This window comes from Equus caballus, chromosome 3 (assembly GCF_041296265.1).
Source record: "Equus caballus isolate H_3958 breed thoroughbred chromosome 3, TB-T2T, whole genome shotgun sequence".
Taxonomy (NCBI): Eukaryota; Metazoa; Chordata; class Mammalia; order Perissodactyla; family Equidae; genus Equus; species Equus caballus.
This window is the reverse complement of record NC_091686.1, coordinates 91309306-91335039: the sequence shown is the minus strand read 5'-3', so window position 1 is coordinate 91335039 and position 25734 is coordinate 91309306. Positions and strand designations below refer to the sequence as shown.

The 25734-nt window shown below is 38.4% G+C and overlaps 1 protein-coding gene across 8 annotated transcripts in view; it reads right to left on the bottom strand.

Moving 5' to 3' along the window:
• The window catches only part of ATP8A1 (ATPase phospholipid transporting 8A1), a 221092-nt gene that overhangs the window by 6999 nt on the left and 188359 nt on the right, over positions 1–25734 (bottom strand). For all 8 annotated transcript variants that reach the window (XM_023638157.2, XM_070263872.1, XM_070263876.1 and 5 more), the window contains 3 exons: positions 25551–25658; positions 7246–7334; positions 6454–6546 (listed from right to left, as the gene is read on the bottom strand). In XM_023638157.2, the coding sequence (XP_023493925.2) occupies positions 6454–6546; positions 7246–7334; positions 25551–25658 (290 nt within the window). The remainder of the gene's footprint in view (positions 1–6453; positions 6547–7245; positions 7335–25550; positions 25659–25734) is intronic.

The following is a 25734-nucleotide window of genomic DNA, read 5'->3' as shown; positions in this document are numbered from 1 at the left end:
AAGTAATCCACAAGCATTGCAGCAAATGTTTACGCAATTTTGTTTTAATCATTGGAACTGACTCAGTTGAAAAATTTCCATCTTGTATTTTCCCCACTATAAAAACTTTAGTTAAACTGCTGTAAATTATGTTAGTTCTGTATTTTGCCAAATTTTTTGAGACATTGAAATGGAACAATTTTTATCATACACACACAAAAAAAAGGATCCTCTGCAAAATGAACTCATAATTACACAAACATTTAGGCTTTTGCTGAAGTAAAATATTTAGAAATGTTGACATTTGTAGTAATCTTCTACACATTTTTTTTAAAGTTTAAGGGGTGTTAACTGGTACTTATTAGACATACTTTATTGTCACTGGGAATTAGCTACATTAAGGCAAGAAAGCTAATTAATGTAAAACTCCAGCGGTTTTGCAAATACTTGTAAAACTTGTTTTTGCCAGTGAAATAAACAGAGATGGGGAATTGGAAAGGGCCATTTTTACAGTCACTTTTCTGACTCGACTCTTAAAATGATCTAACATTACAGACCCCAGGACCCTGAGGGACATGAAAATATGGAACTGCTTTGAGGAAGTCGGCAGCTTTGGCAGCAGGTGGCCTGATTTTGTTAGCAGAGCACTGCGGATGGGGTGCTGGGAAGTCCCGGGTGTTTAACACTGAAATGACTACAGAAGACTAGAGGACGGCGATGTATCATTACGCAGCTGCTTCTTCCCAAAATACATTTTCCAGGTTTCAGGCTGGCCTTCCTAAATGCATAATACTTTAATATTACAACACGAAAGTATTAAGAAGGCAGATGTGAGAATTTCATCTTTCCTCTTACGGCAACTTAAATATATGAGATAACGTAATTTTGTTTTGTAATGGTTCACATAAGGCTGTACTTTCACTCAGCTGTTACATCAAGTTAATGTCTAGTGTACTCATCATACACACAAAAAAGCAATAAGAAAGTCTCTTTCTTTGGAAAGGAGCACACTACTGTGGCAAGAGCATGGGCTCTGCAGTCTTACTTTGGTTTCATTCTGAGTCTGTCACTTATCAGCTGGGTCATCTTAGGCGAGCCTTTCTTGGTCTTCTCAAGGATAACAGGACAAGCCCTCAGGCTGACTGTGAGGATGCAGGCAGTTGCACAGCTTCCAGCACAGTGATTGGCACTTAGGAAGCATTCAGTAAAGGCTGTCCCTCCCATCCTTACTACCCCCCAGATCCCAAGAATTTATTATAAAAAATCCACTAGAACAGAGATTATCACGAAACAAAAGATACTTTGCAAGGATCATTTCTGATGCCTTGGTTTAGATTCAACGTCAGCTCAACACAAGATGTCTATTGCCGCACAGGAGTTTTAATTTATAATGACCCTACTCCACTTCCTTAGTAGGAAAACTACTAGGTTTTTGTTGTTGTAATGTTTTTTGTCTTAGCTACACTGAACCTCTTGCTTTAGTTCCTATAGAGCAAAGAATCTCTCCCACAGAATACAAATGCCATTCACAGGAGGCTGCTTAATAAATAATAAGTGATGATGATTTGTATTTCTCTAATCTTGTCCTACCCTTAGGGTACTACTCATCATTTCAAAATTATACAATTCTGTGCCATCGACGATTGTGGGTTCTGATTTTACTATCAAGTCACATTATAAAATGCGCTGGTAACATATGAACATTAATAGACATGTTAAAAGTTCAGTTTTTGTTGAACAGCTTAACACAGTATGAGAAGGGAAAAAAAAAAGACTGTAAGATACCTTCTAACTAAAACCACATCCTATTCACAACTCTTGGTCAGTAGTTTTACTCAATTTGTATGGTCTTTCATTTACATACCAAGCTATGCAAATTCTGGATTTATTTAGTGCAATCACACAACTACCACTTAAATATTGTTACCTTATTGCCAAGCCCGCTAAAACGCTGCAACTTAAGATATCTGGTGGAGGGGATGTGGAAAGACACCATGTTTTAAAATAAGATTTCATTTAGAGACACTAAAAAAAGTATAGATAAAAACCCATTATTGTCCCGGGACGCATCGTCTTAAGGTATTTTCAGTAATCTTTGAAGAGCGGTAAATTTGCATTTGTCTTTATATTGGGTTGCCAAGTTATTTTGGTTGACTCATTAAAATGGATCTCCAGAAAGTGAATCACCATTCATTCATGGAATGTTTTAGTGTATAGCATGTGACAGCTGTCCTGTACTAGATGGTGGTGGCGGGGAGATAAACAATGACTATAACAGGCTTAATCTCTGCTCTGGAGGAGATAACATTTCATTGTTCTGTCAGTTTTCTCTGCAAATGCTGGATAGAACCATTAACACCATGATAAGAATAGGCTGGGGGAAAACAGTTGATACATTCTCCTATTCGAAACCCCTACCAAGATAGTTGTGTAATACTGGTATAAAGTCCAGTGTGAAAATTGAGAAATATAGTTTCTTTTCTATTAGTTTGGCAGCAATGTTAAAATAGCTTTTTATTAAGATAAAAAATACAGAAAAAGGCTGGGATAGATCATCATCACCACCCACATGACCGAATTACCTGACATGTGTACTTCTCTACGCTCTTGTTCAAAGCTAAGGCTAGGGGCCAAACAACGGTAATGGACAAATTAATGAGGACTGACCTGAGGCTCCTGGGCTAAAATTCTATATAGTAATGACTGCTGATGATATGCTGGCTAATGTCTACAGTTAGATATGAAAAAAATTATTAATCTCATTATCATATTTGCCTGTCTAGAAGATGCATTGCTTCTCAAACGTACACAAAAGATATCCAAAAATAACTGCCTTGTCTCCAACGAGCCCACTGTCCATAATCCCTTATTTTAAACTTTTGTGGATATGAATTCACTTTTGTTTTGTTTTGGAAAAGGTAAAACATTACATACAACTTATAGACATAATAGGCCCCAGTGGTATTTGAGAGGCTCATATTCCAAAAAATTCATGTTTTTGCTATAAAGTGTATAAATATTTTACATTGCAGAAAAAATAAAGACCATTAATGCCCCTATATTTATATAACAAATGATTTAGATTTTTTCAGGAAATGTTTCTTATAAACCTATGGAAAAGAACTGAATTTCAAAGTTTTTGGATTTTGGAATTGAAGATGCTAATGCTCCCTAGTGTTAGAGGCTGCCCACATAAAAGTTACTGCAAGGAACAGGTTTTTGCAGCTTCTAGTCATTTTCTTAACCAAAAATAATAAGCCATGGCTACACAGTGATCAGGAGGTAAAGTTTGGGCTTATTCTGCCAACATTTTAGACTTAAATCGATTTCTACCATAACCCATGGCTCGAAAACAAAATACCTAGATGATGAAACACACCTCTCTCCTCAAAATTTCCATGTAAAACTTGAATATATCTAATTTGCTGGGTAATATTGTAAGTGGCATACTCCTTCTACTAAAAACGACTAATTATTTTAACCAAGATGTTTTAATTTTTAAAAATGAGTAAAGATGAAAAATTAATACTAATCTGGATACAGTGCTCACAAGTTATAGTTTCTCTGACACAGTTTCATTTTATGTATAGCTTGACTTCATAGGAGTGCTTAGTGAAGATTAAAAGAAAATTGAGGATGATCAACTCACAAGATGGCATCATTCTATGACAAAAAGTAAACTGGTGTTCCTTTGGAGATTACTAGTTTTGGAAACATAACCTGTATAATTGTGTTCTTATGTACCATATTTTTATTTAACTACCCACAGGTCAATCATCTATTTACTACCCTCTACTCAACTATCCTTTTACTCACTCATTCATTCATTCCTTAGTTTACTCTCTTGACCATTCGATCATCCATTCAACAAATATTTATCAAATGCTACTATGTTCCTGGCGCTGTGCTATGTGTGAGGTTGCAGTAAAGACTAAGACAGAGGCCTCTCCTTCAAGGAGCTCAATTTAGTAGGGGAAACAAACAGGGTAAACGAGTAGATTATAATACGATACAATAAATGTCACAACAAGTATCAAGCACAGACATAGCAGAGTAGGAATTAATTTTATCTGTGGAAGTTGAGGTAATTGCATCTGAACTAGGTTTTGAAAGCTAGGAACTGGACTGCCCAGTCTGTAAGAGGCTATCAGCTTCTACACAAGCAAACAGCACATGCAAAGACTGGAGGCATAAAACAACGTGGTGTTTGGGATGAAAGGAGGTCTGATATCGCTAGAATACATAGAAATCACGTCTCCCACTTTGAAAATGTAGATAAAATTAGCTAACTTTTTTTGAAATTTGACTTCAATCCCATTTTCCAAGGTTCTTAAAATCATCCTGACAGTAAAATCAATTGGACAATTCTTTAGTTGATTTAGAACATAATTAGTTTAGCGTGAAGACTTTTCCAACCAGTTGCAGCTCTATTTTTCTCCTTTCACAGATCCTTTTTACTTCCTCCTCCTCTAGCTTTCACCTTGCAGGAAGACACGATGGTCGCCCTCACCAGGGCCACCCTTCTGATCACTGATAGGCAGCAATGGCAACACGGGGTACATGTTGTACCAGGGTTTTTTGTCTGTGGTATTCAGTTAACAAGTAACTCATTCCTGAGTTCTTGAGAAAAGTTGAATAGCTATTTTAGGCAAATGAGCTGGGCAGCAGAAGGAATTTATCTGATGCATTTTCTATGGAGAAGTTGGCAGTCATTTATGGTGGAATTCACTTCTTTCCTTTTTAGGCTCTGACTTATTGTATTTAATGGAAGGGGCTACATATATACAGACTCCCTGAATCTTTAGGACCTAGAAGTCATTACATCGAACTCTCAGCCTGATTTATGAATTTTCAAAGCCACCGACATGCTACAAACCACAAAAACTAAATATCACACAGAAGGGCTCAATGTATGTTGTAGCAACATACTTACAGATATGAGAAATTTACTCCTAAAGGCAATGACAGTATTATCCTTTCCCTAATAATTGTTAATAAATGGTTTTATTCACAATTTTGTGAACTAGAACTCTTACCACATCCTTTTTACAACTAAAGTGAAAGAGGAAACATTTACTGGGGGACTACTAATGCCAGCCAATGGAGCAGATGCAGACTTTTAGATGTAGGGACAGAGATGCAGGGGAAGGTGGAGGGAAGAGAAGACCCATAACCCTGAAAGCAGGTGTCATCATTCCCATCACACACACAGGGATGCCGACTCAGAGAGGATAAGGCCCTTTTCAAGCTAGTGGTAGGCTGTCTTGGCTGCTCTACCACATTCCTGAAAAGAAGCAAAAGGAGGCAGAACAGTGAGTGGTTAGAAGCAGGGGCTCTAGAATCAACTGACATTGGCTCAAGGCCCTGCTCTGTCACTTACGACTTTGAGAACTTAGACTCTCTAAGACCCGGTTTCCTCATCTGGAAAAAACGAGGATGACGGATTTGTAGAGGCTTGTAATAGGGATTCAGTGAGAGAGCACACAGGAAGCAGTAAGCTCAGCGCCCAGCACGTCGTGAGCGCTCCACAAGTGCCAGTGCTATCACTTCTAAAGGAGAGGCACAGACGGGTGTGTGACATGTTCCCCTGGCCTAATGAAAGCCAGTGAGGGCTGCAAGCCAAGGTCTGAGTTCCCAGTCTGACACCTACTCCGTTGTGTCAAACTGAGTAACGACAGTGAATCATGATGCAGGTGACACATACCGGTGCAAAACGTTCCCTGTGGTTTAGACAACACTTGAGCTCATTTTAGTGTGATGAAAGAGAAAAAATACAACATATCCCTGGTATTCATAATTGTGCTTTATTATAGATGGCTTTCAAACAATTTTAATTTCTTTTTTATAAAGCTCTGTGAATTTAGTAAATTTGGTTAGCTTTCTAACCTTGCTTTTTTGGGGGTGGCAAAGGTAAGAAAGAGGACTTAGAAGTCATAACTCACTTCATACATGATAGATGCCTATGTCGGTGCCTAAAACGCCCTGAACCACGGCAAATGTAGGGCAGTACGCCCTATGTAATGTGCTGATTTTCATTACATACTACTTCATCATGTATACTGTTTCAAGCTAAAAGTCTTTTTTTCCTCCTTTCAGTTTAAGAACACAGTAATATTGGTAACTATCAATAAACCATTTATTTAATGCTCATTAAGCACCAGGCACTAAGCTACCTGCTTGATCTATAGTATTTTATTCAATTCTCAAAAACTAGCCATGAGGTAGGTATTATCATCCCCATTTTATAGAGGAGGAAACTGAGGCTCAAGAGCATTAAGGAACTTAGCTAAGGTCACACACAGCTTAGTGAATGATGGATCTGATCGGAATCCACATCTCTCTGATACCAAAATCTGCCAAGGACACTGCTGGCTCCAGGTTAAACTGCTAAATGTTTATCACTTATTTCCAACCACTAATATAAGATAATGTTAACGTTCACTTGGAAAAGAACACATTCAATGTGTACTTTACCTTTTTCCAAGCACAACTGCTCCTGGGTCTTGAGATTTTGCCTCCAGTTCCTGAACTTCATCTACTAATGTTTTAAAAGCAGTCCTCTTGATACTGCAAAGGAAGGATTGGCATGGAAATATTTGTGTGAAGACTTAAGACTTTACGAAACTGGCCTATTATCATGCCGATGCTAAGTACAACAGTAACCAGAAAACAAGCAAGAGTTTCTCAACAGAATCTAAAAAATTATAGTAATCTTGAGTATTAACATAATTATAGAAACAACAGTCTTTGAATCATTCAGGTTTATAATATTAAAACTCTCACAGTTATAAATAAATGTCGTATAATTAATGTTAATGATGTTTCTTGTGGGGAGAGATAACATTTTAAAACTTATAATCCTTGAGAAAAATTAGTAAAATTTTAGGTTCTATATTTCAAATATATGTTTAGATTCAGGCAAGCAAAAAACTTCTTTTCATAACTATTGCTCACCAACAAAAAATATATATGTGTTTGGAGATAGAATTTTTTTCTTTTACCTTGAATGGGTTTTTCAGGCTGACATCTAAAAACATACTCTCTGATGGTAACTGAAACTATCTGCCTTACTTCTCGTTTGGTCTTTTAAGCTAATTTAGTTTTCTAGTTTCTCAGTCACTCCTTTCTTCTTTACTTATGTAGAATTAACTAATATTACTAATTCCTAGTCTGCAAACTACATTCTTGAGTTGATATTACAACTAGGGAAATCTGAGGATTAACATGCATCTATATTTTTAGCAAGTAACTGGGTATCATACTTACACCTTGTACGCCACGTCAAGGAGCAAAGATGTCACAGGGATAAATAAAAGGCCCATCCAAAAGATTCCAGAACTAAACAACATGGCTGCCTGCGTAAACCACCAGAAACAATATTACAACAACTTTAAAAACCAAGAAATACATCATTCAGGTTTATTATTTATATGATTTTAAGTAAAATGATTTTAAGAATCTCATTCTGCAAGATAGTACATAATAACTCTGAATTCAAACTTGTGAAATATTTGGAATTAAAAGTCAAATGTGTTAAAACATGCATTGACTATATTTTTTTTTCCCTCAGCAGCTAGTATAGCAAAGTTTCGTCATGTGCCAAATCTTTTTCATATTTTTATGTGAAATTTTTATTACTGTGGTCAATACATGGAATAATAAACTTTGACCTTCATTTATAACTTAGAATATAAAAATCAATCTTTGTGAGCAAACTTCAAACACACTCTGGATGAAATTCTCTTACAACATGTAAAATAAATCCTGGTTAGAAGTTAAATTTATTATTTCTGACAGATGAAAATCAACTGTACTTTTGTAAAATATTACACAATATTAAAAAATCATCCAGATAAATCATAAACATAGTATAAACAAATTAAGATATATATGAAAATAATAATTTGATTATTTTTGGCTGATATCAGGTAGGAAAAATCTTAATTTTTGTTCAAAGATTTACATAACTTGTATCGATGCATTCTGGTATTGCTAAAGTCAAACCAAATATCTAGTATACAAAACCCAAATAAAAGTGTGTTAAAAATAACTTTAATCATTCCTTTGTATTAAATCCCAAATTACCACATCAGAGTCCTTGAGTTGCAAAGAAAATGATTCCATGATTAAAAAATCAATAAAGTCTATTAGTTATTTGCGATTATAATAAAAAATCCCCTCATAACATAATTAGATTATACAGAGCTTAAAAAGGAATAATATTGCACAATAAAATCAAAAGAAATATTTTGTTTCACTTCTGAGTCTGTTTATCAAGACTAAGCATGCAGTACCTATTTAAATCCATAAATGTATTGTTATAATTCCATTAAAAAGCAGCTGACAAACACATGCACATTTACACCCTACTAAAAATCTCACAAGAAAAACTTTTTTCACTAGGTGTGATTCAGGAATTAAAAATGACCTAGAGTCTAATTCTTACAGGCAATTTCACAATTACACATAACAGTCCTAATCAATCAATCCTTACAATATAAAGATTACTAATTTTCAACTACGCTTCAGATTACCTATTCATTTGGACTCTCAACCGAAGACCAGGAACTGCTGTTCACATTTTTTTCTATGGTGACATGGGCTTCCTTATACAGACTGTTGATTCAAGGATGCTAAAGTTTTTCCCCATGTAGGATTAAACAGCTCTAACGACGTTTAAAACATACACATGTATCATCCAAAATTTCAGAAAATAAATATTGCCGCATGGATTCAATAGACAAGCACCCATATTTTAGACACCAACAAAATGAAAAATATTCACATAAAAGTCACTTTATTTTATAAGCAAAACATGATCTTCAACATGTTTGCTGACATCCTCAATAGTGAAAACCAACAATAACTATGTAATAGGAAATGTCTCTCAAGTCAGTGGGTTTTATTTAGATTGAAGGAAGCTTTTTAGCACGGTAACGACTGTAAAAAAACCCACATTTCTTTTTCCTTCAGGGTGAGGGGGAAAGGTAAGATAAGATTCAGTCATGTAAGTGAAAATACCTTTACTTGGCTTAATTTTAATCTATTTTAACTTGGGGGGCAAGAGAAGAAAGATTTATTCTTGCCTTTGCCACCTTGTATTAAATGTCCGCTGGTGGAAAAGGCAGAAGTGGTGGTGGAGCCCGAGGCTGCTAATTCTGACCATTGTGATGTTAACTATGAATGGTGAACAACTGGCACCCACTATTCAGTCCACCAGCCTTTGGCTTTACAAATGAACAACATGAATTGAGGGGAAAAAAGTTTTTCTGCGTCATATCTGAAAGCCTGTCAGATTTTTTTCCTTTTGCAGAGTTAATCCAAACCTAAAAGATTTAAAGCCGACATTCGCATTAAAGACAGAGAGTCTCTTTGTATTTTTTGGATGAAGAGGGGAGAAAAAAATAAAATCCCACAGAGGTATTTCCTTCCTTTCTGTACAAGAAAGCTCCCCCTCACTCTGTAGAAAACATTTTTGTCTCTAACTTTTCACATCTCTCCCCTCGCAGGCAGGTCAGCTGGGAAAAGCCGCCCGATGCCCGCAGACAATGGGGGTAACAGGAGCAGCCTGTTCGGGGCTGGGCTCGGGCTCCCTCTGAGAGCAGCCTGCAAATTGCTCTTAACGTGGGAGATTGGTGGGCCATGCCAGGGGGCCCCCACCGCCCCTCCTCGAGGCCCTGTGAAACCAAATGGAATCTACCACAAAAGTGGCTCCCGGGGGACTTGAGAAAGGCTCCGCCGAGGGAGCCACAGAGCCCGTGCACTGGAGGGCACAGCCCCTGCGTGGGGAACAAACACCCGCTTGTCTCTGTGGAGATGCTGGCTCAACGTTGGAACACGCGGGCTGCTTGAAAACGCAAGTCGCAGCAGAGGAAAGAGGGATTGTTCTGAAATTTCCATGTGAACCCGCAGAGAAAGAACGTTTGAGAAAATCCGCGCTCATGTCATTTAGCCAAGCTAAGGGGCTTGACCAGATAAGAGGGGCTTACCTTCTGACCCACAGTGAGGTGATCCCTTGCACCTCCGTTCCCACACCAGAAAGGAACACTTACTTCTTCACCTTCAGGGGCCCGGGCCAGTCTTGCAGGAGAGAGAATTTCAATGTGCTACCTGCCTCCAAACCTTCAGGATGTGGTTCTTAAGTCTACCCCTCCTACACTAGAGATGCCAGAGTGTGCACTAGGACTCTTACTCTTGGATAAGGTACAGACGCTGTCTGAAAAAGAAGGCCCTTTGGGGAATCCTAAGACTCTATCGGTGGACCCTAGTTGGAGCCGGGCTGGTGATAAACAGTCCTGGAACGAGTCCTGGCTCTGCCCTTCCCAGCTCTCAGACCTGGGGGAAGTAACTTCTGAGTCTCTGCTTCCTCAGCTGTAAAGTGGATTGTGAGAAAGAAACTTGAGAATGTTTGTAAAGTGGATGCTTTTATTGTTCACACTGATTATTAATAAACTTTCCTTTCTTCATTTTAATTTTCAAATATCTTTAAACACGCTAGTCTTTTGTCTTTTCTAGTGATCTCTCCCATGAGCTTCAAGGACGGAAATTTTTATAACAATATCAAATTAAGTGTAAGTCAGTTTATAAATGTCATGGTTTTCATCACATGAATATCACAATATATGCTCATCTCCAGACTGAAACCGCCATTCAACTCAATTTGCTAATTTAGGAAATGGAGATAAATTTTTTTTCATAAAAATTATGAAAGACTGCACAGGCATAATATGCTAATTTGGGAAGAGAAAATTATTCAGAAAACAGTGCTGTAAAACTTGGTTAGTTATTTTTTTGGAGGGGAGAGCAGCAAGATAAATGAATATAAATTCCAGAGGGGTTAAGAGTTAATGTTAATAACAACAAAAAACCAAGAAGTGATTATTAAATGTCTAGATAAAGCTCTATATAAAGACCTTCGAAGCTTAAAAATAGTGAAAAAACTACAAAAAGAAATGCTTTAAAGAACTGACTCATAAAAATTTAGAAGTTCCACATGTTCAAAAAGAACATAACTAAAACATAAAAGATAAACAAAAAACTGGGAGAATGTCACAAATACATGACATTCTGCATTAATATCTCATTATAGGAATAGACCATTTATGTTCACAAGAATAGCTAAGGTGCCAACAGAAGACCCGAGAAGGTATTCACAAAAGCCGCAGCAAGTAAGGAACAACAAGGAAGAGTGCTGAGCCTCTCCGTAGTCAGAAACACCACCACATTAGATCGGATTTAAACAACTAGTGAGTTGCAGGGGGGAGGAATGATGAAACAGGTCTTTCTAACAGTTTATATTTCCATCAGCAATAGAATCGCCTTTGGGAAAAGTATTTCACAATGCGCATCAAGGACACAAACATTCATTCCAGTTAATTTGATAATTCAATTTCTGGAACTATGTGTTGAAATCTGGGACAGCTTTTGCACCTAGGTTAGTATCTCAGGAAACTGTTCTATAATCACTAGTCCTGAAGGCACTGCCCCCAAAAGGCACGCCACGGCCCAAGGCTGAGAAAAGGTATAAAAGAACCACAGCAGCATCCTCTCGGAGAGTCACAGCGCAGAGTCGCATATTTAAGGCTTTGAGAAATCACCACAAAGAACTCTACTGAATAGTTTTTTAAGCCACAGTTTCCAAATGTATTTATCGACCATGAAACACTTGTCCCATATACTGCTTACTAACACCCCATGGAACTAATTTTGGGGAAGCAAATATTCTTTGTAGATTTTTTAAAATAGTAAAACCTTAGTGAAAACTAACAAGATACTATGTGACTGGTTAAGTAAATGTACATCCATCTGAGAAAATATTATCCAAGCTGTTAAAGATGCTGTTCACAGAATGTATTATTAGAAAATTGTCTGGAAGAGTGTTAAGTAAAGGTAAAGGTAAGATACCCTGGTATTGTGTCAGGAGCCCTCTGTTATAAATATACTCCCTGGGAAGACTGGCAGTTTCTATTATTTATATGGTGATCAGGCACAATCTCACCCTGTAGCTTAGATCTCTTGCCTGCATAGTCATCCCTTGGTATTTGCAGAAGATTGGTTCCAGGATCCCCCATGGGTACCAAAATCTGTGGATGCTCAAGTCCCTTAGCTTGTCCTCAGCATCTGTGTGTTCTATACACGTGTCTGGGGATGCAGAAGCTGCGGATATGGAGGGCCAACTGTACTTCAAACAGACTATCCAGCTGTAAAGTTTAATATCGCACAGATTCTTTGAACTTAACACATCCCAAATTGAACGCACATTGTCTTTTCCCAAAACCTGCTCTTCCTTTGTGCAATCTATCCAGTGAATGGCTTCATCACCAATTGCCTAAGACAAAAAACTAGGCTTTATTCTTGAATCGTCTCTTTACACCACACCATCCAGTATACCACCATGTTCTGTTGTTCTTTAGTATCTTCCAACCTACCCACTTCTTGCCAACCCTGCTGCCATTATGCTAGTCCAAAAACTTGCCTGTCCTCCTAACAGCCTCCTGGCTGGACTTACTGACTCCAGTCTTGCTCTGCTTCTAGCCATCTCCACTCTGCAGCCAGAGAGATATTTCCAAAGCACAACTTAGATTTTAGTAGTTCTTAGGTTAAACCCTTTCAATGGCTTCATACCACCCTCAGGAAAGAGTACAAAACCCTTACTATGATTTTAAGACTTCTCCTACCTGACTTCTGATTGCTTCCCCTGTATCATCTCTCAAGCCAGCCCCTGTCTCTAGCTACACAACACGTTTCAGTCCCTGGAATGTGCGCATGCTTACTCTCATCCTTGGGCTCTTGCATCTGTGACTCCTGTTGCTCCTCAATTTTCACGTTGGACATCTCTTCCTTCCTTAGACTTGGGTTAGCTGACCCTACTTTAGGATTCCATTTTGGTGGCACCTATCACCCATTTTCTACTTGCTCCTTTGTCTTGCTGTTAGAGTATAATCTCTGTAAGACATTCCTCTGTAAGAGGAAGAAACATATCTTGATGAATTCTCATAACTCAAGTGCTTAACCACCATGCAGGTGTTCAATAAATAATTGTTGAATAAATAAGTCCTTACAGTCTAGTGTTTGGAGAGATTAAAAGCCAAAAACACCAGAGCCTTGGGACTATGTTCCTGAGATGTAGCGGTTACAGTTTGACTGGTTTTCTTGTGTTCTGGCAAGGAGTTATCCTGGGAGCAAGTATAACTAGATATTTATGTTATACTAACACAACATACTAACATAAATATACTAGATATTTAGGATTATTTCCTAGGCTAGATTACAATCATGAGGAGAAGATGTATTTTCTTTTTCTTTTCCCCCAGTGGTTCTCTTAATTGGGAAGAACTGACGATTCAATAGTGATCGTCCTATTCAGAGAGACGGTATGTTTATTTTTTCAACTTGTTTTTTCTCTTTCTCTCATTTTTGTCAGATTTTCTAATTTTCTTCCCGTTAACTATACACATATCTGGCTAACGCCTCTCCTGGTTGTTGCTGTCAATGGAACCCTTCGTCTTTCTTTGTGTAGGAGGGCTATTTTACCTTTGAAGACTTAGAGCTTTTCCAAGGGAGCTAACAAGTTTTGGAGAAAATTCCACAAGCTTTCATATATATGTTTCATATATAGCTTACATATCCCATTACATGCTTCTTAGGATTTGGTCAGTTATGGTGTCAGATCCAAGAGTTTAACTGCTCTTTCTGGCTATGGCTCCTTTGCGACATCTTGGTAGACCAACTCTTGGGAGCTGATTTGTACTATGAGGTGGTTTGGTGATCCTCAAAACCCACAACTCCCATCTTTCTCTTTTTTTAAAAGCCATCTACCATGTAACAGGATTGCAACCTCACTTGCTTCCTCCTATGTCTCAGTTAATCCTTTTGGTCTTCTCAGGAAGCATCATCCTCATGAAATTGTTTTCATCAAAAAAAAAAAAAAAAATCACTAAACTTCAGGTTTGCAGGTATTGTTTCTTTTTATACAAACTTTCTGGATCTTTCCCACCAAATTGGGGCTCTTCCTCCCTACTGCTCCTCAATCATTGGCCCTGCTCTGTCAGCTAGACATTTCTTTGGAAAAGGTGGGCTCTGTGTTGCTGTATACCCATTTCATCCAACTTCAGTTAGCCATCTGGTCTTTTCTCCTTGAGCTTCCTTTTTCAGTCACCCAGTCTCAGGGGACTAGAAAAGGCAGTTCACTGAACCTGAGACACAATGATACTCTCTTTTTTTTTTTTTTTTAAGATTGGCCCTGAGCTAACATCTGTTGCCAATCTTCCTCTTTTTTTTTTCCCCTCTCCAAAGCCCCAGTACATAGTTGTATATCCTAGTTGTAAGTCCTTCTAGTTCTTTTATGTGGGACGCTGCCACAGCAGGGATTGATGAGTGGTGCGTAGGTCTGTGCCCAGGATCCAAACTGGTGAACCCCGGGCTGCTGAAGCAGAGCACACGAACTTAACTACTTGGCTATGGGGCCAGCCTCCACAATGATACTCAATAGCACCTTGAAAGCTGAGATCCACAGCTTTAACATCTATGTTTTTATGGCAAAATATAAATTTTATATAAATAGAATGCTATTTACTGTATCAGAATTGTGCCTTCTCCTTGCAACACAACCACGGATGTACAGGAACTTAACATTGGCTCATCAAAATCAACTCTCCTTTCAGACAACGAAATGCTGTGTTATTTGAATTTGAACTTGCAAACATTTCTGAAAGTGTCTTTGTGTCCAAGGCCTGGGAAACAGCATGGTGTGACACTGCCAAGGTCTCTAAGTTATGTGAACCTTTCCCAGAATCTTGAGTCTTTTTGTCTGAACACATTACGGTACCTGAGCATGGGGCTGAACTTGGAGGTACATAAGCATCACTGGTCAGTCCTAAGTGGTGAATCTGCGACACTGCACTTTAACCAGAGACAAATTTCAAACTCTCATGAACTTTGTCTTGAAGACGTGAACTTCCACTGACATCCTTCAGTGGCTGTACATCTTGGGTAGTCAAGCTCAAAACTTCCCTCTGATAAAACCCATAGACAGAGGAATGTACACGCTAAGTTCTACATTCTGGTGCTTATCACTGAGAAAGGTCCTTGACGTCTTATTTTAAAGAATTCTTGCAAATTTCTAATTACATTATATGATCTATATTCATGTTAAAATATAAAAATGTTTTCATCATTTACATTAATAGCATTTATTTTATCATGTCCTCTGACCCAAATCTTTACACTATGGCTTCAGGTACTTTCTGGAACACTGTATATTTCATAATGAAAAGCCTCCTTGCCACGGCTTAATGTAGTGATGTTAACGGCATTGAAGCAACATTCTGTGATCTGGTCTTTGCTTAACTTTTCAGTTCTAGCTCCAACCATTCCCTACACTGAAAACCCCAAACTCCTTCTTTGCGTGGACTGTTGTCTACTTGGAAAGCCCTTCTCCCACTTGCCTTGCTGGACAGACCAGGGAACAGCCTTACTGAGAAACCTTTCCAAACTATCCAAACTATAGCCTGGGAGTTGAGTGCCCTCTCCCCTGCTAGCAATTGTGCATCCTGATCATAATAATTAGCATCTTACATTCTAATTATCCGTTGATCTGTTGGTTTGCTCCAGGAGACTCAAGTTCCTCAGAAGGAATCTTTCAATTCTTGATCCACTGACACCCAGTGTAAGTACTGACACACAGGCACACTCCATAAATCTCTGTTGAATTGGGTTCTTATACAGGATGAATTATTACCTTCTCCATAAAAATAGACAGGGCAGAACACCCAGAAAATAACTAAGGAGAAGGGTGTTTTGGATAAACTTCAATATGTTTGCAATTATTCCCAGAAGCTCTTGATTACTCAGAGACAAAGAAAACTCTTGGCTTGGATTATCCCAAAAAAACAAACAAAAATCTTAGAAAATATGCAAATTGTTCCAAACAAAGAAAATCTTAGAAAATAGGCAAATTAGATACCAGCTCACAGCATTTATGTGCCTTTTTCCCCTTGGACATTTCTGGGTGGTGGAGAGGGACTGAAGGAGGAGTGATCACCCTGTGGGACTCAGAACTGGAATTCAATCTAGCTGCACGATGCAAGAAACTACCTTCGCATCTCCACCCTCTGGCAAAGGTGGCTGTGAGAAAATAGACGACTGAGGAAAAGGAGGAAGAGCTATTTGGGACCTGGATCAATCAGAAGTTTTGTTTTTTTAAAAAAAGTAAAATTTGACTATATATCAATATATACTGAGAACAGAACATGCAAAATAGTCTTTCTAAAAAGGAAACAAGAGCACTAGGAAATGTGTGGTTCTGAAACTTTATTTTCTAGGGATATGGTTCCCAGAATAGTAAAAATAATTAACAACAGAATTCGTTGGTTGTTTTGTTTTGTTTAAATCTTCTTTACTGTGTTATTTAAAAAACTTAAAAGTACCAGAAAAATGAGGACAGAATTGGTAACAAAATATTCTCTTTATTATGAGAAATATAATTTAAAAATGTTACGATGTTACTGGATAAGTTGGATAAGATAGGGTATGTTATCTCAATGCTCAATGTTTATTACAGGTTTTTATAATTTTATGATGGCTTTATATTTTATCTTTTTAAAAACCAACTCATAGAGCATCAATTGTTTGATTACTAGTAATTCAGTCCATGGTCTATATTTCAGATTGTAGGAAACTATTCTTTTTTCTTTTAAAATTTATTATTTTCCAGCTATACTGAGATATAACCGACATATAACATTATTAAATTATGTAAATTTAAGGTGTACAATGTGTTGATCTGATACATTTATATATAGCAAAATGATTACCACCATAACGTTAGCACCTCTATCCTGTCACATAATTACTATTTCTTTTAGGAAATTATTTTTTAAAAACTCAAAACTTTGAAAAGCACTTAGCTACAGACAAACATCTAAAAGCCGATAAATGGCTTATGTAGATCAATCATTGACTTTCAGGGCAGAGAGTTCTAGTTGCCCTCCAGTATAGTCCCTCTCCCCTTCTTCTTAGATGCAACCACATGATTCTTGGTTGGACACCCTGTCCTCCAGCTCAAAGACTACATTCCTCTGGCTCTCCTGTTGTAGCTAGCTGTGGCCATTTGACTAGCTTTTGTTCAATGAGATCTAAGTGGAAATGTGGTGGGCAATGTGTAGAAAAGATCCTTGAAGAGAAAGAGTTAATCCTCCTTCTCTTTCTTGCTGGCTAGAACGTTGCTAAAATTGCTAGAGCTTAAACAGCCATTTTGGACCATGGGGAAGTATGCTAAGGTTGGCAGTGCAGCAAGATAGAAGAAACCTAGTCCTTGATGACTGCGGAGCTGCCACACCAGTCCTGGACTGCCTGCCTCCACCAGATGGCTTTTACATGACAGAAAAATAAGTTTCTATCTTGTTTAATCCACAGTTCCTTTTTTTTTTTAACATAAAAAAATATGCCATAAAATAACTTCCTTGGATGATACATGCTTGGGAGACTAAGTGATAACTTGGAACAAAGTGGCTTTTGACCACTCATTGACGATCTCTTTACCTTACCATCTCACAGAACGCAAAAACTGTGTCCAATTATGAGCTTTATTGAAGCAGATGGCACAGTAACATTCATGGTTTCTTTTACAAGCATTTCTGATAGCATCCCTGGCATGCAACTCAAAACCAAGCTGTACTACTTTTATGAGCTAGAGAGCTGAGCTTGGAGGGGTGGCTTGCCCTCTGTCTATCTCACTGACCCCATCTCATGCTCTTTCCCACCCTCTGCTCCAGCCACACTGGCCTGTTCATCTTTGAACCTGCTGGGCTCATTCCTGCCTCAGAGCATGGACACCTGCTGTTGCTCTAGCCCCGAAATGTTCTTTTTCACATGGCAGGTATCCCCACATCATTTGAGTTTCAGCTGAATCATTCCTTCTTCAAAAAGATCTTCCTGGAACAACCATTATAGCCCTGGCCCTTATAATATCCCTTGTTTTTTTTCCTATCACTGATCACTTTGTGAAATTATCTGTAGCCATTCATCATTTAGTCATTGGATAACTGATTTAGTGGCCTTTTCTCCTTCCCATTCCCTGGTCCCCACAACCTGAATGCTCATGGGTATCAAGCTTAATTAACCCATTACCTGGACATGGTGCCCAGTACCATTTAAGCACTCAACACATATTTATGGAATGGATGAATGCGAGAATGAACTGATTCTAGAGAAGAACCAAAGCTCTGCCTCACTAAAAGCAAGCTTCATTCAGTTTTCCATGGCTTGCTCACTGCTACAGCACTTTGGGTACACTACAGCATCTCTCACATGTATGACGTCAACACCCCATCCTAGCAATGAGATCCTTAAGGGCAAGGGACCAACTCCGTTCATCTCTGCATCCACCACTGCCTAACGCAGAGCCTGGGTTACACTAGACAATATACATGTGCTCTGTACTGTAGGAAAAGATGATGTGCTTACAGAGAGCAATGCCAGCTCTTGTAATGACTCTAAAGAAAGGTGTAAATTTAAAATGAGTGCAAACGTCCTGATTTGCCAATTATGTTTGTCATTGCCATGTCTCTTTTTCCTTCTCAGTGTTTCTATGCAGGCTTCTCTTTACAAAATGGGCTTGGAAGTGGCTACACAGCCAGCTGCCTTAAGAACTGTGAAGGTCTGGCCTGTCTCATTTACTGTGAGGGGCACAAGGACTCTGACCAATGACATGTTTTACTGGATGGGCTCACAATTGTTGGCTCATTGAACAACATCTGACAGAGTTTAGGGTTGTTGTTCCCTCCAGGCTACTTGGCTAAACACAGTAATCTTGGATGAAACTCCATTGGATCATAACACCGCCCTACCCCATCCACAAGAGCTGGTCTTGTGACCAATAAATTATTATATCCTATCTAGGTAATTAAAAACTGATAGAGGAATAAGGACTATTTTAACCAGGAAATTCCTCATATGTAAAGTAATTTATTGTGTTGGTAAAACGGGCAACAGCACAATTTAGGGAAATCATATCACTAACGTTGTTTATTAATACCTTTCCTACGGGGGTGACACCAAAGGGTTCAACAAAGATTTTTATTGTTTTTCAGAGAGACTTTACAAACCTCAATCAAGAGATCTGAAATTCTGTAAAACACATGCTAGTTCCTTAACTTCAATTTCCTTCAGTAGTTTTATAGATCCCTTAGGCCGGGGAGAGCAGAACCAGATGGCGCTTGGGAGGACTTTACCGTGCATGTCTCTAACACCACGATAAATTTAAACGTTTTGCCAATCCTAAGCTTCTGGTATTAATCGTGATATGAAATGGTCCTTGATGTAGCTTGCTATGTATTTTTTAATCTGGTGTACTAATCATAGCGGTTAAAATATTTTTAGTGAAAATTCAAAAAATACCCAGTAACATCATCTAGACGAGTCAGAAAAGCAGGCCAGCATATGTTTATATAACATAGCACTTCTCCCCAGGGCCTACCTTGCCCCATAAATTGTTGTACTGGTGTGAAAAAATACAAGTCAGGTCTGAAAAAAAAGTTCTCCTCTTAAATCACAACCATATTTGTGAGAGAAGAGGAAGACAGCGACATATTTAAAGTTGCAGCCAAGCTCGTCACACTGTTTTCTCTGTATTTTCCTTTCCTAAATAATTTCTTAGTGTTGTATTTTCTCCCTTTGTATAACCCACGACCAGCTCCCCCACCCCCCCAATCCCCATGTCATAATTCCTTTTCAATAGCTAACTATTCCAATAATTTGTGGTACTGGGATACTTGTTAATCATTATCAGTTGAATCATTATTATGGGCAGAGATGTAGAGACAAAGCACAAATTATAGGAAGGAATGTTTCCCAAATGGGAACACCCTGCCCACCAACTGAGAATAACCCGCTCTGGCTGTGGCTGGAGCAGCTGAAGTCTGAACTAAACTCTGAGATATTTGGGGAACAAATTTCTGGTGACTTTAGGCATATAGAATGTGCTGAAGGGGGAAAGAAACTATGTGATGCTGTGAAAAGGACTCCTGAGCAGTGATACAGCCAGCTGAGTACAGCTGAAGATGGAAATATCACATGCAGATAATGGACTGCTTACTTTACTCACTAGATGGAAGTAAGTACTTTGACTGGTGGCACTGACACTAAAAGACTGTCACTCTTTTAAAATTAATACGGCTAGGAGAACAGCCTGAAGGGAAGGGAATGGAAAGGTGAGAGAAGAAATGTAAAAGGAACAGAGACAGTGTGTGTGGTGGTTAAGGGGATAGACTCTGGCTGGGTTCCATTCGCAGCTCAGATACTTATAAGCTGTGTGACCTTGAGAAAATTATTTAAACACTGTGTGTCTGTAAAATGTATAATAGGAACTATCTCACAGTGCTCCTATTAAGTGCTCACAGTGTTAAATGAGTGAAGACATGCAAAGTGCTCTACCAGTCACTGGCCTTCAGTCAACGAGACTCTATTATTATCGAAGTGGTAGCTCTGATAAGCTAGGATGATTGAGTTTTCAATCTCATGTATATATTTTAAATGACATGGGTATTATTTATGCTAATATTGCTGTCATGGAGAGGCAAGAGGCTAGGATACAAAGTCATATGGCATTCTACAAAAGGGGTTGAGGGAGTTAGGTGGGTGTTGAAAAGAGGGAATTAAAAATCTAGGCACTTTTAAAAAAGAGATGGGCACAATTTTATATTTGGTTAACTTAGGGAAATTGATCAGGGCCCTAGATACCCTGGGAAATAACAGGGAAATTGACAGGATGCAAGGAAGATGGGTGCAAGAAGAAAAGAGTTCCTGCCTGGGAGTAAGGAATAGCAACGGGCCCCAAAGAGAAGGTTTTTAGTTCTTTAGGATGTTAGAGGAAACCAACGGGGTTTGAAAAAAAAACCTGGAATGAATTCTCTGGGTCACTTGCTATTGCTCTGCTTACCACAGAACTTTGTGCTATGGACTTAAATAAGATAAGGACTGCCTGGGATCAAACATGGCGCCTGGAGAGTGGGTGCATAATAAATTTTGATTCCCTTCCCTCCCCCAGAAGAAGAAAGAGCAAGCCTTTTCCTTCAACACATTGAGAGAAACGGCTCTGTGTTCAGATGGAGCTGCAAAGATGAACCAAGAATGTAAATTGGAAATGACTATAAAATCCTGATACATGTGTGAATATGTGTCCAGCTGAATATTGAGGCATGAGAGCTGTACCTGTAAATTGCCTAATTTGTGTATAATTTGCACCCTGAGATCCGGTTAACTAGAGAAAAATCATCTGTGCCCTTTCAACAGTTAACATAATATAGTGAAGAGAAGCACACCGAGAATCCAAATCTTAGGAGCTGGAAGGCAGCACCGGAGGTGTAGACAAATGAGGCTCTGCCTACATATCACTAGTGGCCAACAGCTCATTAACGATGGGCACAGGAAAGATTAGTTAAATGAGATTAGCATCCTGTTCTGCTGCTGGAAATCTCTGGATGTTAGGAAGATGTTCTATTTGAGCTGAAATCTGCCTCGCGGTCAACTCTATCCCATTGTCATTTGTTTGTTCAAAACAAACAAGAAAAGCAAAAAAATTTAGTTAATGATCATTTATTTAACAGTTATTTATGGGGCACTAGGGGCCCAACATGGTAATGCTGGGGTGAATGAGTAAAGAAATGAAGAGGCAGTGGACTTTGAGAAGTGTAAGCATTCTGGATTGGTTCGCACGGCTCCGATGTGGAGGACGGACTGAGGAAGAACAAGACCACCGAAACGTCTATAGAGAGTAGAATTGTGGAGGAGGCAGTGCTGTCAGGAAAACAGAAAACAAAGATTTCCTCTCCTACACAAATCCTTGAGATACCTGCCAGGAAGGAAGGTCCCTTCAGACTTCTAATTTCCAGATTATATACCATGGATTCCTCTGAATAACACTGATCAGAGAAGCAGCATAGCCCAGTGTCTAAGGTAGCAGACTCTGGGACCAGACATCTAAGTCAAAATCTTATCTTTGTCACTTAGTATTAGTGGGATGTCAGATGAGGTACTAATTTCTCTGCACCTCTGTTTCCTCATCTGTAAAATGGTATAATAACAAGTTTGCAGTGAGGGTCCAGTGAGGTGAGAACAAGCACTCCCTGACGATGCTCACGGTCAACATGATGGAGTCGGCCTTGACTTCTTTTCCTCACATCTAGTCTGTCAGCAAATCCTATTGGCTCTACCTTAAAACCAGATTCAGAATCTGATCACTTTCACCACTGCAGCCTTCCTGGTCTAGGCCACTATTATCTCTCACCTGGGTTATTGCAATAACCTCCTAAGTGGTCCATAACAGAGCAGCCGTGGTCCTGCTGTGGAAACATAAGTCAGATCATGACACCTCTCTTATGCCCCTCCAGTGGCTCTTGATCTGACCATGAATGAGTAAAAGCCACAGGGCTCTACGGGAAACACAATGGAAAGCTCGGCTCTCAGCTCCTCCCAGCCTGCTGTATTTTTCTGTGCAGTACTTTTATCTGTCTATATTTATCAGTTATTTTATTTATTGTCCATCTCCTTTCACTGGAGGAAAAGTGAGCTGAGAAGGGCATGGGTTTTCATGTTTTACTCACTAGTGAATCCACAGTGTCTAGAACAATGCCTGACCCAGAGAAGAATCTCAAAAACTAGTTGTTAAATTGATTGAATGAATGCATATACAGCACTCAGAGAAGCACCTGGGATTAAGTGTTTGATAGACCTGAGGTATTACTGGTGATATTCTTCTCAGATCTTGGCTGCCACTTTGAAGAACTTCCCTATTGTGTTGATATCCCTTTAAAACCACCCACTACCTCATCCTTCAAAATATCACCTGAACCAGGACAGTGGGGGACAGGGTTGCTATTTTCAGTTTCTCAACTCCCTCTCTATTAATGCTGGACCATCCTGGAGGCCCTTATTAGGCTTTTAGGCAACCAAAACACACATACATAATTAATCAATTAATCAGTTTTAGAAGGAACTGCTGCCAAATCCATACAGGAAAGGACTGCGAGTCCTAAGGGTATGATCTTTGGATTAGACACTTATGACCCTATTAGTGGTGGTGACAGAAAGTTGCCTACACACCACACCATGAATCCTGTGGAGTAGCCTTACGTTCTGAGGGCTGCCCGTGCTGTGTTTCATCATGTGGATTACATAAAACATGTCAAGTCAGAGAATGCTAATATTTATACTTATCCTTGTGTTAGTCACAATAATATATTACTATATAAAATATATAATAATATATATGTAATATGTAATATATTACAATAGTATTTTGCTATGAAACATGAATAAGTAAATTTTATTCAAGATGGCTGGCCAATTATTTATATATATATACACATACACACACACACACACAAAAGTACAAATATTGGCACATAAATGAATTTTTCATATGTATGTAAGTATTTGGCTATACTCTTAACTGAAATATAAAATTTTAAGATTAGAAAAATGTAAAACTAAAGGTAGTTACTTCTTTCTGTAATTAACTGGATTTTAATAGAACTAGTGACTCTCTACATATAATAAAAATGTTCAAAAATTGAGTATTGAGTATTGCTACAACATTTTTGGGGATCTATTACCCGAGTGCCCAGGAAACAGTAAATGTAGGCTATCTATCCTTGAGAATCTGAGTAGTATTCTTGTTATTTCTTGTTATCATCTTTTTTGGGAGTTGTTTTGAGGATTATTTACACACACACCCCCCCCCCACACATATATATCAAAATACTTTGCAAACACTAAGTACTACATAAATTTAAAGTATTATTCTTTTCTTTGACTCAATTAAACAGACATTTTAGACAAGCTAGTTAAGCCTACAGCTGAATTAATCCATTCTTCATATTTTCAAGGGAGCACCAGCTATTTAAACATTATATTCAAAGTATCAGTAGTAATAAAACAACAAGAAAAAGAATCCCTGTTAGCACTCCCCACCGTATCTGTAGTGAAGAGACACGTGATGGTGTACTGATATTCATTTCACTTTGAATTAAACACAGCATCACCACAAATCTCAGGAGATGATATTAAATTTTGTGTTTGGGCAATACTGGGAACTCTACAGGCAAGGGTAGAATTATATTTGGTTGGCAAAAAGCCAGTCAAACTTCACACTTGTCCTAGAAGTAGGTGGTCAGAAACTCCATTCTTGTCATCAAAGCTATTGGCTACAGCTGCTTCAACTATACCACTCTCAAAATCTTATGTCATTGATTTTGAAGATGAAACATTAAGAAATGTGATAAAATGAGGTCTTATGAGAAAGATATTAAGTTACAATTGACCTTGGAGAAAAGCAGGTCCAATCAGAGCACAACAAATAAAAACAAAGAACAGAACTGGATTTTCCAAGAGGCATCATCAGACACATATAGTCTTTGATTTTTGTTTCTTCAGGGAAAAACAACTCAGAAACCAAGGTAAGGAGGAGATGCATTCATGGCTTTCTCTCTGTTCTCCTCAAAATATATGCTGTAAACTTTCTAGAATTCACAGACCATGTATCACTAGAAGCCTTCACTTTTGGTGGAAGGAAGTACATGCTTCTTGATATGTCTGGTTTCGCTGTAATAGTATATAATGTCTTTCTCTAATAAATTTAACCACAAAATTTTTTTTTAATGTGTCTGCATTCTGCTAATTTATAAAAAGCAGGATGCTGTCAGATAAAATTTCATGAAAATGATCTATAAACCAGACTGTCAAAAGTGAAAGGTACTCAGGCAGTACTTAGGGGCAACAAATACAGGGAAACCACTGGAAAAGTTTCCGGTGACTGCGGGAAAACAATGTCCTGTAACGGAGCTCACATTACCTTGATTTGCAAGTTATTGTGAGGTCACAGGAAATCCTGAAATGTTTTCCACATTTTCTTTTATACATTTTATGTTAAATTTCCTGCAATTGAAATCATAAACCCTCCTACTGCTGGAATCTCTTCTGAAGGAAAGGAGATCCTGTGACACTCCCCCATGAACACCTAATAACTCAATTCCTACCAGTGTAACAAGAAACTGAAAGACAGAACTGAAAATGGACTATGACAAGGCTGAAATGTCAGATGCCCTAACTCTTTTAAAATGAAAACCAAGCTGATGTCATTACGACAATGCTAAAAGTGCATTTAATATAGTGACAGTAGATTTCTCTTTAGAATAAGAGATAATAAAAGAAATGACAGACTGTCCCAGGGACACAAGCTCACCACTTCCCAGACCTCTTATCCAAAATGTATTTGGGGATTTATGGTCTAATTTTAAAATGGCATTTTCTCTATGGATATTCTTATCTTAACATGATTCAAACTCCTGACAACCATACTTTATTGTGCCAGCTACAGAGAAAGGGATAAGTCAGATTTAAGTAAAATATCCAAGTTTAAAATATTCTCTCAAGATTTATCACTCACGACTGTGGAATTTAAAAACAGCTTTTAAATTGTCAAATACTATTTTAATATAAATCCAAGCCAAACAATTAAAGTTCATTACCAACTTTTAAGGATGGGGGGAGCATGATTTATTAGGACACCTTACCTCTCCTGACATATCAGGGGCCATCGGAACACTGGGCCACAGGCACGAGTAGATTCCAAAAAACACCACCCAGAGCGCGATGCTGCCCCAAATCGCTATGTGGCTGAACTGTGAAGGAAGGGAATCTGAGTCAAAAGACTTTTAGATAGACTGAGGACACAAACACTAATGAAGTTTTCATAAA